The sequence below is a fragment of the Cynara cardunculus genome (assembly GCF_001531365.2).
Source record: "Cynara cardunculus var. scolymus isolate 2C chromosome LG 14, CcrdV1, whole genome shotgun sequence".
Lineage (NCBI taxonomy): Eukaryota > Viridiplantae > Streptophyta > Magnoliopsida > Asterales > Asteraceae > Cynara > Cynara cardunculus.
Window position 1 is genome coordinate 3,069,012 of NC_037541.1, and position 13,058 is coordinate 3,082,069.

General features: G+C 37.4%; 3 protein-coding genes across 3 annotated transcripts; 2 read left to right on the plus strand and 1 right to left on the minus strand.

Moving 5' to 3' along the window:
- The first annotated feature begins 475 nt into the window (after nucleotides 1-475).
- On the plus strand, nucleotides 476-2,927 carry LOC112526683 (U-box domain-containing protein 17-like). Its single transcript, XM_025137063.1, has one exon. It carries the CDS (start codon nucleotides 625-627, stop codon nucleotides 2,806-2,808), a length of 2,184 nt encoding a protein of 727 aa, XP_024992831.1. The 5' UTR covers nucleotides 476-624; the 3' UTR covers nucleotides 2,809-2,927.
- Nucleotides 2,928-5,584: 2,657 nt separating this feature from the next.
- Nucleotides 5,585-11,276, minus strand: LOC112526860 (pentatricopeptide repeat-containing protein At4g18840). The gene is made up of 2 exons (XM_025137283.1): nucleotides 9,590-11,276; nucleotides 5,585-5,711 (listed from the first exon to the last, which is right to left on the minus strand). The coding sequence occupies exon 1, from the start codon at nucleotides 11,274-11,276 to the stop codon at nucleotides 9,666-9,668; it is 1,611 nt and encodes a 536-aa protein (XP_024993051.1). The 3' UTR covers nucleotides 5,585-5,711; nucleotides 9,590-9,665.
- Nucleotides 6,349-7,353, plus strand: LOC112526859 (transcription repressor OFP5). The gene has a single exon (XM_025137282.1). The coding sequence runs from the start codon at nucleotides 6,349-6,351 to the stop codon at nucleotides 7,351-7,353; it is 1,005 nt and encodes a 334-aa protein (XP_024993050.1).
- Nucleotides 11,277-13,058: the final 1,782 nt, after the last annotated feature.

Here is a 13,058-nt window from a genome sequence, read left to right on the forward strand (position 1 = left end):
ATTATTTTTATAAAAAATTATATTATTAAACTAAATATAAATTAATTCGTTTTTAAATTATAATAAAAAATTGAATAAAAAAATTAAATAAAAACGAGAACTTATAGTTAATTTAATACTAATATCACTTATTTTTTTTTAAAATTTTGTGATATCTTCAAATTTATATTTTATTCAAAAATAAAAAGATTTACTTTTTCTCAGAACCACATAACATCATAATATTAATAGACCCAAAATATAAAACGAAACATTAAAATCAAGATGCATCTCGGTGCATTGTACGAGTAATAACTATAATATTTAGATAATATAATATTTTAATAATTTTAATTAAATAATGTATATGATAAAATACAAATAAAACAAAAAAAGAAAAGAAATAAAAAGTTAGAAGATTGTAGTCGACAGGATGATTTTGTTAATAGCAAAAAGATAAGGAAAACTTGAAAAGCCATAACTCTTTCAATACTTCAAACCCTCTCTTTAATCCATTTCTTTCTCTTGGTCTTCACGCGGATTCTCACTCAAATAAATCCAATCCATTCTGAATCAAAACCCATCTACAAAAACCATTTCTTTTTCGATTTCATCCCCAAAATCACTCCAAAAACTGTTAAGAAAATGGCGTCAGCGGCCATTTTTTCATCCTTACGTCGGAGCAGGTCGCCGTCGTTAGACGCGTTCCTATCGCCGGTGGATCTAGACGACAACGACGTCGTCGGATTGTTAAATACCCTAACCGCCGTCGCATCGGATCTCATTTTATCATTTTCCGACAAGACGCCGCCGTTCCAGAAGAGGAACTCCAGATCTTTGCTCCGGCGAATCGAATTGTTTGTCGTGTTGTTGGATTCCGTTCGCGATTCAGGTGAGTGGTGGTCCAATTTACCGTCGACGTTGGTGTTATGCTTTAAGGAGTTGTACCTTCTGCTTTACAGGTCCAAAATTCTGCTTGATTACTGCACTCAATCGAGTAAGTTATGGTTGTTGCTTCAAAACCCTTCAATTTCTGGCCATTTTCATGATCTTAATCAAGAAATCTCGACACTTTTGGATGTTTTTCCGATGGACAAATTGAATTCTTTGGTTACTGATGACGTTAGAGAACAGATTGATTTGCTACAAAAGCAATCCAGAAGGGATAAATTGTTCATAGATAAACACGATGAATCATTAAGATTGAAGTTCTTCAATTTGTTGAACGAAATTGGGAAAGGGAACATCCCAAATTCCGAAGATTTCCATGAATTTTTCGTCGGAAAATTGGGGATTCTTAATGCGAGAGCTTGTAGGGTTGAAATCGAGTTCTTGGAAGAACAGATTGCGAATCACGAGTGTGATCTTGAGCCTTCTGCTTCAGTTCTTGGTGGGTTTATCGCCATGATCAGATATTGCAGGTTCTTGTTGTTTGGATTCGAAGAAGATGAAGCAGAAATGATAATGGGGAAAAGATTTAGAAGGATGAAAAGAAGAGGATTGATTTCGAAAGAAATCGCGGATACTTTTCGAACGATCCAAAAAGATTTTTGTTGCCCGATTTCGTTAGATTTGATGATGGATCCTGTGATAATATCCACTGGACAGACTTTCGATCGAGGTTCGATTTCGAGATGGATCGAAGAAGGTCATTGTAATTGCCCGAAAACCGGGCAAGTTCTTGTACACAAGAAGCTCGTACCGAATCGGGCACTTCGGAATCTGATCATGCAGTGGTGTATGGCTCACAAGATTCCTTACAGTCCTCCGGAAAGCTCGGATCTGGTGGCGGAATCTTTTCCGGCTGCTCCGGCAAGTCGGGCAGCGGTGGGAGCGAATAAAGCCACCGTCCGCCTCCTTATTCAACAGCTGGAAAACGGTTTGGATTGTGGTAAAGCCATCGCTGCTCGTGAAATCCGTTTCTTGGCAAAAACAGGGAGGGAAAACCGCGGTTTCATTGCAGAATCTGGAGTGATTCCGCATTTGAAGGCTTTGCTTTCTTCCCGAAGTGCCGTTGCACAGGAGAATGCAGTGACAGCAATGTTGAATTTGTCGATCTATGATAAGAATAAGAGTCGGATCGTGGAAGAAGACGGGTGTTTGAGAGCAATCGTGGGCGTTTTACGATTCGGCCACACGATCGAATCGCGGGAAAATGCGGCTGCTACGCTTTTTAGTCTCTCCGCTGTTCATGATTACAAGAAAAGAATCGCGGATGAAGACGGAGCTTTAGAGACGTTAGCTGGTTTACTAACCGACGGCACGCCGAGAGGGAAGAAAGACGCGGTTACGGCTGTTTTCAATCTGTCGACACACACCGCAAACTGTGTGAAAATGATCGAATACGGGGTTGTCAGAGCTCTAGTCACGGCCTTGAAATGCGACGGCATTGCGGAGGAAGCCGCCGGTGCATTGGCGTTGATCGTGCGGCAACCGGTCGGCGCCGAGGCAGTAGGAAACGAGGAGGCTGCGGTCGTTGGCCTGATCGGAATGATGAGGTGTGGAACACCCCGAGGCAAAGAAAATGCCGTGGCGGCGTTGCTCGAGCTTTGCCGGAGCGGCGGGGCCCACACAACCGAACGGGTCTTAAAAGCTCCATCATTGGCTGGCCTCATTCAGAGTTTGTTGTTTACCGGAACTAAACGGGCTCGGAGGAAAGCGGCATCGCTTGCTCGGGTTTTTCAACGTTGTCATTACGATTCTTTGCATTTCAACGGGTTGCGGTTGGGTTATGGTTTCGCCGGGAACTCGACCGCCGGAAATCTGGATTCAGGATTTCCGGCAGAGACCGTCTCGGTGTCGATGTCGATGTCAGTTTCGGTTTCGTAGTTTGGTAATATGATCATCAACCCCCTTTCTTTACCCCCCAAATATTCATTTTATGTTACTATATATATGTTACTTTATAATCTCATACATTCATTCATTAATATTTACTTATTTGGTAATCTTCTGGCTTGATTTGTACTTTATGCATTAAAAGTTGTACATCGGTTTTGCGATCTCGTAAATAATCGCATAGTTCCGACCGCGGCTTCGCATGTTACGTTAGTTCGTGTTGTTTCACGTGTTTTGTTACCGCAAGTACTTTTTCTTCGGATACGGGGAATCATCCCGCAACGACTTCCACATCGTGCATCGGAGGTTGTACCTTTTCTTGAACATTTATGCAACTAAGAGGATGTTTGGTTCTTGGATTTTGAAGGAATCGGAATGGATAATTCCTTTTATCAAATTCCGAATCCCATGTTAATACTCATAACGAAATGTAAGAATCATTTGAATTCCATAAATTAAAGACTTCATCATTCTTTGCGCTAATCATCATCATGCTACTACTTTGACTCTCAGGCCCCCACCACTAACCCCCTCCCACCACTTCACTATTGTTGTTGTTGTCACACCTGCTACCCAACTCACCATTGATCACCATGTCACTACTGTTCTCATCACAACTGCCATCCCCACTCTCCCTCCAAATAAAGATGGAGATTTCAATTCTTTTGAGAGATTTCATTCTAATTCTATCGAATCAAACGCATGGTCAAATTGCATTTAACTCCATTCTAATTTTTAAGGTCAAATTTCATTTTAAATTTTTCAAAGTCAAATTCATTTGATGAATTCTAATTCCACCAAATTTTATTTTGCAAACTAAATTCCCCCTAAAAAGCTGTTTGGTTGATTGAATTCAAAGGATATCAAGGGAATTGGAATAATCAATTTATTTGACCAAATTTCAAATCCTTCGTTTTGTTTACATGTTGAAAATTTAGGAATCCATTGAATTCCTTAGATTAAAGATTCCACCGTTCCACCAGATATTCCAAAGATTTTCAAATCTATCCAACAAAATACATGGTCCAATTCCATTCCAGTTCTTTCAAAATCAAGTTTTTTAATGGGGGTGGAATTTCATTCTGCTAACCAAACACCCCCTAAGACGTTGTTTCACTGTTTGGTTTATTGAATTCAAGGGATTGCAAGGGAATTGGAATGATTAATTTCACTTTGTTTGGTTCACACGTTGAAAAATGTAGGAACCCTAATTCCTTGTACTAAATGTTTCATCATTGCACGGGATATTCCAAAGATTCTAATTCCATCTAACCAAACATGTAAGTCAAATTTCATTCCAATTTTTTCAAAGTCAAATTCTTTTTATGTATTTCAATTTCACCAAATTCCATTCTACGAACCAAACACCCCTTAATACAGTTTCAGAGTTTGCTTCATCTTTCCCGTTTATGGGAGAACCCTGAGTTTTCGGACTAGATTGTGTGTATATCGACTAATCCTCAAGTACTTTTCGTTTATCCCTAAATATAACATACTGGAAACTTTGAAATAGTCCTAGACAGACTCGAACTAATCCTAAAGTAAAGCCTTTATTTGTTAGTTGAGTTATCCTGAAGACATTTCTATTTCTTTTGTGTATTAAGGTTGTATTTGGTAAATGAGATTGGACAGAACAAGACAAAGTCACATAACTCACTGTTCCTTGGATGGATAAGGTAAAGCCAAATCAAATATATATGATATATCTCATTTGAAAGAAAGGTTTTAAATGACAATAAATTTCAAAGTTTAAAAAAATAAAGATGTATATTTATTTTTTTATTAATCTGGATATCCAACCCGTTATGCGAGCCGATTAATCCCAGAACGACCATCTGCTTTGCAGATAGCCTGGAGTCACCGCATTTGAACCTTCGTGGCCACAAGGGGATTTTTATTCCTTTTTGAATTTGAACCTGAGACCTCATGATACTTTGATCTTTGAAGTCAAAGCCAAACCAATCAAACGATAGATATTTTGTCTCTAATTCTAATTGACTTTTTATATGGAGTTCTGGGGCCTTTCATTTTTCACAAACAAAAAAGTCAAAATCTGAAATGATGGCAAACAAGCACCCATTGCTCTTTGTGTGGTCTAAAATCAATGAAATTGGAAACAACACTTGGTGGTTGTGCATCATTCATGACTCATCCCTCAAAGTGGCTTAGCCTCTATGCATCTAACCATAATATTTATTTTTAACTTTTATTTTATCTCGACTATAAAAAATTCAGTTGGAGTCAGATTCAAACGAGAACAGTAACTAAATAAATAAACATAGAACAATTAAATCGTACATGTACGAATAAAATCGCATGTGATTACGTGAGATCATGGTCACGGGAAAAGTCGCCCATGCACCCATCTATTGACCGTGAGCCGTAATCGTATGTCATTTAAGAGTAAAATCAAATCTGATCTAACTGTTGTCTTATTTTGACCATGTTCTTATTTGATCCTCCCTGACTATAAATAACATAACAAACTAGATTCTTGGCTATGGGTATTCATTTAGTGATGTTTAATTATTACAACATGGCATAATGATTATTTTATTATATTTCGACATTATTTTTACTTGGAATTCAAATGTATAATTGACATGTTGGCTCCGTACCTATTTATAGGGCTTTCGTCAAAGCACTAGGAGTTCTTTTTCAAAGCGGCCCACACGTCTCATCCTAAGTTTCTAAAATTAAATTAAAATAAAACTATGATCGTTTTGAAAAAATATAAAAAAGCTTTATCAGAAAAGTTATCGTCAAATTCATCAACTTCAATTAAATATACAATGACGACTATAAGAAACGATAAATCGGAGATACACCATTTACCTGACTTCATCATTTGATACTGGAATCTTTATTGCAGATTCATCAGCGACCTTGCAATCCTACCAAAGGGTAAGGGTTGTTTACCATCTCCTGAAAAATCAACTAAAAAACACAAGGGGCATAATTGGAAAGAAAAAAAAAGGTGGAAAAATCTACTACTTTAATTCCAGTTTCAAAAATAAATAATCTTCAATCCTCTATTCTCGGAGCAGAAGCTATTTGTTTCTCTGCCGATTCCGAATATATGGATTCTGCTAAAGAGTCGGAATCGAACCCTCCATGAGATTCATAGTTGCATCACTTATAGCCCTCGATTTCATTGAAACGCTACTTGAAACAGCAATTTCAAAAACTAGCTTATGGCTTTTTGAATAAGCTCTGTTACAATGATACATGTACAAAAAGGGGAAGGACGAAATTGGTCCCCCTTATTTAGAACAAGAAGGCTTAGAAAAAGCAAAGGACAAGGCTCAAGAAAATCAAAAAGTGAAGAAAAAGTGGTCACAAGATCTATGGCGGGCCTTTCTTTTGAACTTCAAAATTAACAACTACAGTAACCAGTAGTAGTCAAATACTCCACATTATCAACTACCCATTTTAAGTCCTTTCTTTTCCCAGAAAATCATCCAATTCTCATAACTTTGGATCTTTCATTTAGAAAGATAGAAAAAGCCAACAGCAAGAATCCAAGAAATGATGAGTTGGGGGAGAAAGAAAACGTTTCGGACGACATCTTCAGCTTCGGGTTTCTCTCTAAACACATGGCTTTTGAGGTTCAAGAAGAAGCGAGATGATGCGAAACCCGTATCGGGAAATGGTAGAAGGAAATGGAATAAGAATCCAGTGTCTCCAATGGATGATGGGTTTTACTGGAGGATCTCATTTGATGAAGAAAGGTATGAAGATGAAGTCGTATTGCAGAATTCGGATTATCAGCTCAATGTTTCTCCGGTGAGTTCTCGGAGTTTCAAGAAAATGGCGTCAGATGGGAGAAAGATGAGAGAGTTCATTGGTGAAGAAGGTCGTTTCGAAAGGGTGAGGAGAAAAGGGAAAGTTGGTTCTCCAGAAGCAGTGGAAAAACTTGTTTCCGAAAGCAAACCTGAAGATGGAGGGAGAGTGGCAACTGTTGACAATTCAAGAACATGGCAAAGCAAGTTGAATTCGGATCTTCAAACCATTGTAGAAGATTATGCAATCGAGGATTCGAACATGGAGGAAGAGTGGCAAAAGCTGAAAAACATGAAACTAAATGAGATCAAGTTAAAGAGCGAAAAACAGAGGAAATCTGTTGATGTAAGCAAAGAAATGCATAGGAAAAGGTCAAAGCAGCGTCGTAAAGTCAACGCTTTTTCTCCAAGAACACTCACCAGGGTTGAATGCAGAATCAAAGCTCTTGAAGACATGAAAAGAACACGGATGAAGATGAAGGAGATGAACAAGGAGAAAGCCGTTAAAGATGCATTTAGAACTGGTCTCGATAGCTTTGCCATAGTGAAAAGTTCATATGATCCACAGCGGGATTTCCGAGACTCGATGATAGAAATGATCATCGAGAAAGGTATCAGGCAACGAGACGAGCTCGAGGAACTCTTGGCATGTTATCTAACATTAAATTGTGATGAATACCATCATCTTATTATTAAGGTCTTCCAACAGGTATGGTTAGAATTGAACCATTTTGATCCATATTCTCGGTTTTGAGAACTATTATTGTAAACCATTGCTTGGCCGACTTCTAATGAGTTTGTAAATTTCTAATTGTTTTTTTTTTAACCTGGATATCCAACCCGCTATGCGAGTTGACTAATCCCAGGGCGACCACCTGCTTTGCAAATAGCCCGGAGTCACCGCATTTGAACCTCCGTGGTCAAAAGGGGATTTTTATTCCTCCTTGGATTTGAACTTGGGACCTCCTGGTACTTTTGACCTTTGGAGCCAAGCTCAAACCAATCAGACACCACCCTTGTGGTTTGTTTGTTCTTTTCTTTTTTTTGAAATGGGCGACCTCAGGCTTCGCCTAGACTAATCCCATGTCAAGTCGTTACTATAGGTTTTGCCTACAACCCTGAATCAAATCTCCCCGTGGCCACAAGCGTATATGTAGATAACAAGATTCGAACCCGGGTTGATTTTATCATCCCCTAAACTTTATTCACCGGACCACCAGGCTACCACCCTTGTGGTTGATTTCTAATTGTTACTTCCACCATGTTTGATCTTTTTCTTGTATTCATGATTTCAAACAATATGAAGAGAGTGGATCAAACCTCTATGGCATGGCATCTGACAAGCTTTTTCTTTTTCTTTTTTTTTTTCCCTTTTTAACATCTTTCTGGTTTGAAACAGTGCTCCCTCCCTCTATGCCATGACAATCACAGCTTTAATTTGGGATGTCTCATCAAAATTGTATATTTCCTCTTTATTGCAAAGTCTCAACCTACATGTTGCATACAAAACCCACAAGGTTGTAAACTATCAGCAATCTCTGCCCAAAAATCTGGTCCACAGTTGCAGATTATGTTTAAATATGCATATTGGGTAGTCCCCACATATAAACTTCATGTCCTAAAACATCATCTTTTTTATGTAAGATAGTCATCATCCCCACATAAACATGCATGTCTTAAAACCTTATCTTTTCTCTATCATCACCATCATAAGATATTAAACATATTGAATGGTAGTTAAGATATTTGGTTGATAATCAAACACTTCATTAAACTGTGTGTACTTAAGGAGAAAAAGAGATTCCAACATGTATAGAGAAGAATTGGTCCACGTGTAGCGGATGTAGGACTCTTAACAAGGGTGTAAATGATACGAGACAACTCGCGAGCTACTCGAGATCGACTCGGACAAAGCTTGGTCAATACTCGACTCGAATAGGCTCGGCTCGAACTCGAGCTCGACTCGACATATTAACGAGTCGAGTCAAGCTACCCAATACTCCACTCGAAAAGCTCGTGAGATACTAGATTATTTTATTTATAATCAGTTTTTTAAAATATAATCAGTTTTTATGATAAAATTTGTAAAATATAAATAATAAAAATGTCTTATAATTTTAGATATTATACAAAATTATTCATTTTTTAATTATAAAATTAATCAATTATTTTTTATTAAAATCACAATTAAAAAAAGACGAAAAAAACTATAAAAAAGGTTAGTGAAATTGTCCCACGTTGGAAGAGAGATGGTAAAGGAAAGGAGAAAAGATGTTATAAAAAGAGAGGAAGATGAATGAAATTTCTAACTTTGTCATTTTTTATGATAAAGTTCGAAGTTGATTCCTTTAATTTTATAAAAACTAAGAGAACACTTTTAAGTTTTAAAATTTATAAGAGAAAGACTCTAAAATTTCATAAATGTCAATGGGTGAGCTTGGTTCGAGCTTGATTTGAGTTGCAGTTCGAGCTTGTTTCGAGCTTGAGAAATAGTTACCGAGTTCGAGTCGAACTTTGATTTTTACTACTTGCGAGTTTTCGAGTCAAATTGGGTTTGGAGTTCGAGTCAAGTATGGTGATACTTGAGCTCGACTCGCATCATTTACACCCCCAACTCTAACACACCGGCTCCTATAGGGGGTACAAGGGTAAGGAGGGCTAGACAAGTACAAATTGCCCTAGAGTGTCCTCTCTCTAGAATGGGTGACTCACATACCATATGAGAATATGTAAAACCTCACTGAATTAGTCTCCAAAAGAGCCCTTAAGGAGAGAGGAGAGGTTCCAACATACATAGAGGAGAAATGGTCCAAGTCTAACTAATATGGGCCTCTAACAGTTTTAATGCATTAAAAATATGTCATATAGAATAATTTTACAGGATTTGGCCATTCTAGAGCTAAGGAAAAGGATTTGCTGATGATATAAACATCCTTTAACAGGATAACATATTCAAGTCCAAGTTGCATGCTACGTGAGTTGGTGATTACCTCTTTCCATCCAGAAATAGACAGAAATCTTGTCTGCAAGAAGCCAAGAACATCTGCTAGAAGAAAGAGTTTCTGGCTACAAGACCAATCCTTCACCAGCTAAGAACTCATGAACAATACCATCGACTTCAATAATGCTACAACCAGGATCTTTAGATACACCTTGTGCCTTCATCTTCCTCCTCAACTCTGTGGCATCGATAAATCTACCTTTAGAAGCATGAACATTTGACAACTGAACATAACCAGCACTGTCCTGCGGATCCAATTCAAGAAGTTTCTTGGTAACATGCTCTGCCATTTCAATATCATTATGATTTCTGCAAGCACTCAAAAGTGACTCCCAAAGCACCTGAGATTCTTTAAATGGAACTTTTGTAGCAAGTTTTTCAGCCTCATCTAACAGTCCAAATCGACCAAGCAAGTCTACCATACATCCATAATGCTCTATTTTGGGCTTGATTCCATGACCATGTACCATAAGTTCAAACATTTTGTGACCTTCATCCAGTAAACCAGAACGGCTGCAAGCTGATAAAACGCTTACAAACGTGACCTCATTGGGCTTGAAACCCTCTGCTAGCAATTCATAGAATAATTTTATGGCACTTTCACCAGAGCCATGGAGGCTTAATCCAGAAATCATTGAATTCCATGTACTAATATCCTTCTTTGAAGTTTTAAGAAACACTTCCAATGCCTTCTCAAGACATCCACATTTTGCGTACATATCCACAAGAGCAGTGGCTAAAAACCCACAGACTTCAATTCTGTTCTTATCAATGTAAGCATGAATCCACTCACCTTGGCTCAAAGCACTCACACGGGCACAAGAAGACAACACATTCACGAGTGTGTAATCATCAGGCATCATCCCTGCATTCTGCATTTCTTCAAAAAGCATAAACACTTCTTCAAACCTCCCCTCATGAGCATATCCTGTGATGATCACGTTCCAAGAAACAACATCTTTCACCGGCATGTCATCAAAAATACGTCTTGCTTCTATAATCAACCCATCCTTAACGAATCCTGAAATCATAAAATTCCAAGACTCTGCATTTCTCTCAGGCATTTCATCAAACAACCCTTGAGCTAACCCCATCATACCCATATCCACATAAGCACTCAAAATCGCATTCCATGATATAACATCTCTTTCAGACATTCTATCAAGCAGGTTACGGGCAATCTCAAAAAATCCTCCTTTTGCATACATATGAATCAAAGTATTACAAATATACACATCACGCTCAATACCAAACTTGATTGCATGTCCATGAACCTGTTTTCCAACACTGACACTATTAAGAACCGAGCAAGCTTTCAACACAAACGTAAAAGTGTACTTATCAGGTAAAACACCATCATCAAACAACATGTTCCTGAAGAGAGTGAATGAGCTCTCCGGGGTGGAGCTATTTGCGTAGGCCCGTATTAATGTATTATAAGAATAAGAATTTGGGTTCTGAATGTAGGTGAAAATGGAGTGAGGGTATAAGAGGCTGTGGGAAGAGGTTGGTGACATGGAAGCGGCAGAGGAAATGAGGCGAGCGGCGGAATAGGGGTCGTGAATAAGACCAGTTTTGAGCATATGAGCATGGGATTGGCGGAGCTCGGAGATGGAGGTAGCCATCTCTGTGAATGAAAGGATTGCTGGTGGTGGAGGGAAGATGATGGCGGCCATTTTTGTGAAATTCTTAGAGCATATCAATCCTACTTAAATTTCTTGAATCTTATCTGCCTTGTAAAAATATTATATTTTAAATCGAGTAAATTACGTTTTCAGTCCCCGTGCTTTGTTAAAACTTATGATTTTAGTCCCTGATTTACCATTTATTGTTGTTTCACCCTTATTGGTTACAATTTTTGACTATTTTGGATCCTCGTACTTAAAATAGGAATTAATTTAGAGACGAAAATGATAAAAAATTGCAAACCATAAAAACTAAAATCACAATTTCTAATAGGAATGAAAATCAAAATTATAATTTACTCTTTTAAATAACTAAAGTTGTATTTGTACTGTGTGATACATTTTGAAATTTAAAAGTTGAATACTTAGGTGTCGTTTGGTTCACATAATATTTTGGATGGAATGAAATTTGTTAAAAGAATTTGACTTTAAAGAAATTGGAATGAAATGTTGTCAGATTTGACCACCTGTTTGGTTCGCATACATTTAATTAGAATCTTGTCAAGTTTGATCATATGTTTGGTTGACAGACATTGGAATGGAATCTATTAAGAAATTTGAATATGTTTGTTTGGTTCACAAAATGTAGTTTTGGAAGTGAAATTAGATATTGTTAAATGACCAAAATGCTCTTTTTTGAAAATTTTAATTTTTTTAAAACTAAAAATATTTTAATGAAATAATTATTTTATATGTAAAACAATATAAAAACACAATTCAAATATAACTATAAGCCAAACGATGTTACTAAATCAATGGTGGTCAAAGGTGGTTCAGATCGGTGGTGGTCTGTAGTGGTTCAGATGGCAGTGGTCTGTAGTAGTTCAGATAAATGGTGGTTCGAGGTGGTTCAGATGGATGTGGTCAGCGGTGGTCAGATGGACGGTGGTGGTTCAGATCGGTGGTTATTCAAATTGTTGGTGGTCGGCAATGTCCACCGATGATTCAGATCGGTGGTAGTCGGTAGTAGGTGGCGGTGGTCTGAAGTGGTTCTGATCGATGGTGGTTCAGATCCGTGATGGATCAGATGGCGATGGTCGAAAGCAATTCAGATCGGTGGTGGTCCATGGTGGTTCAGATGGCGGTGATTGGCAGTGGTTAGATCGACGGTGAATTAGATCGGTGGTGGTTCAAATCGGCTGTGACCGGCGGTGGTTTAGATTGATAGTGATCGACAGTGGTTCAGTTTGGTGTTGGTCTGCGGTGGTTCAGATCAGTGGTAGTCTGCGGTGGTTCAGATGGCGGTGGTTGGCGGTGATTTAGATTGACGGTGGTCGAAAGTGGTCGATGATGGTCATATTGGATTTTATGAGATTAGGGTATATTGGGTTAATGACATATTAATATAAAAATATAGTTCAATGTGAAATTATCCTTAATCGAAATTCTGTAAATCGTGTTAAAGAAATTGGGGAAATTAAGAATAATATGTTTTGTACGAGAAGTTTATATCTAAAATAATATAAATTTTAAGAAAACAGATAAATATATAAAGTTTATCAGTTAATTATTGATTAGTTTTATTAAGTTTTAGAAAATTGTATAAGAGTTATAATAAATTAAATAACTTTAAATTTAAAAATATTTGTATGCATAACTCGTACCAAATGTTTAATTACTCGCGCAATGCAACGAAATATCTCGTGATTTTAATATTTCATTTTATTTTTTATCTCAGTCGATGTTATAATATGGCTTTAAGTGATTTTGAGAAAGCGATGATGTTTTTATTTTTGAATAAAATATATGTTTGAAGATATTATAAAAATTTGA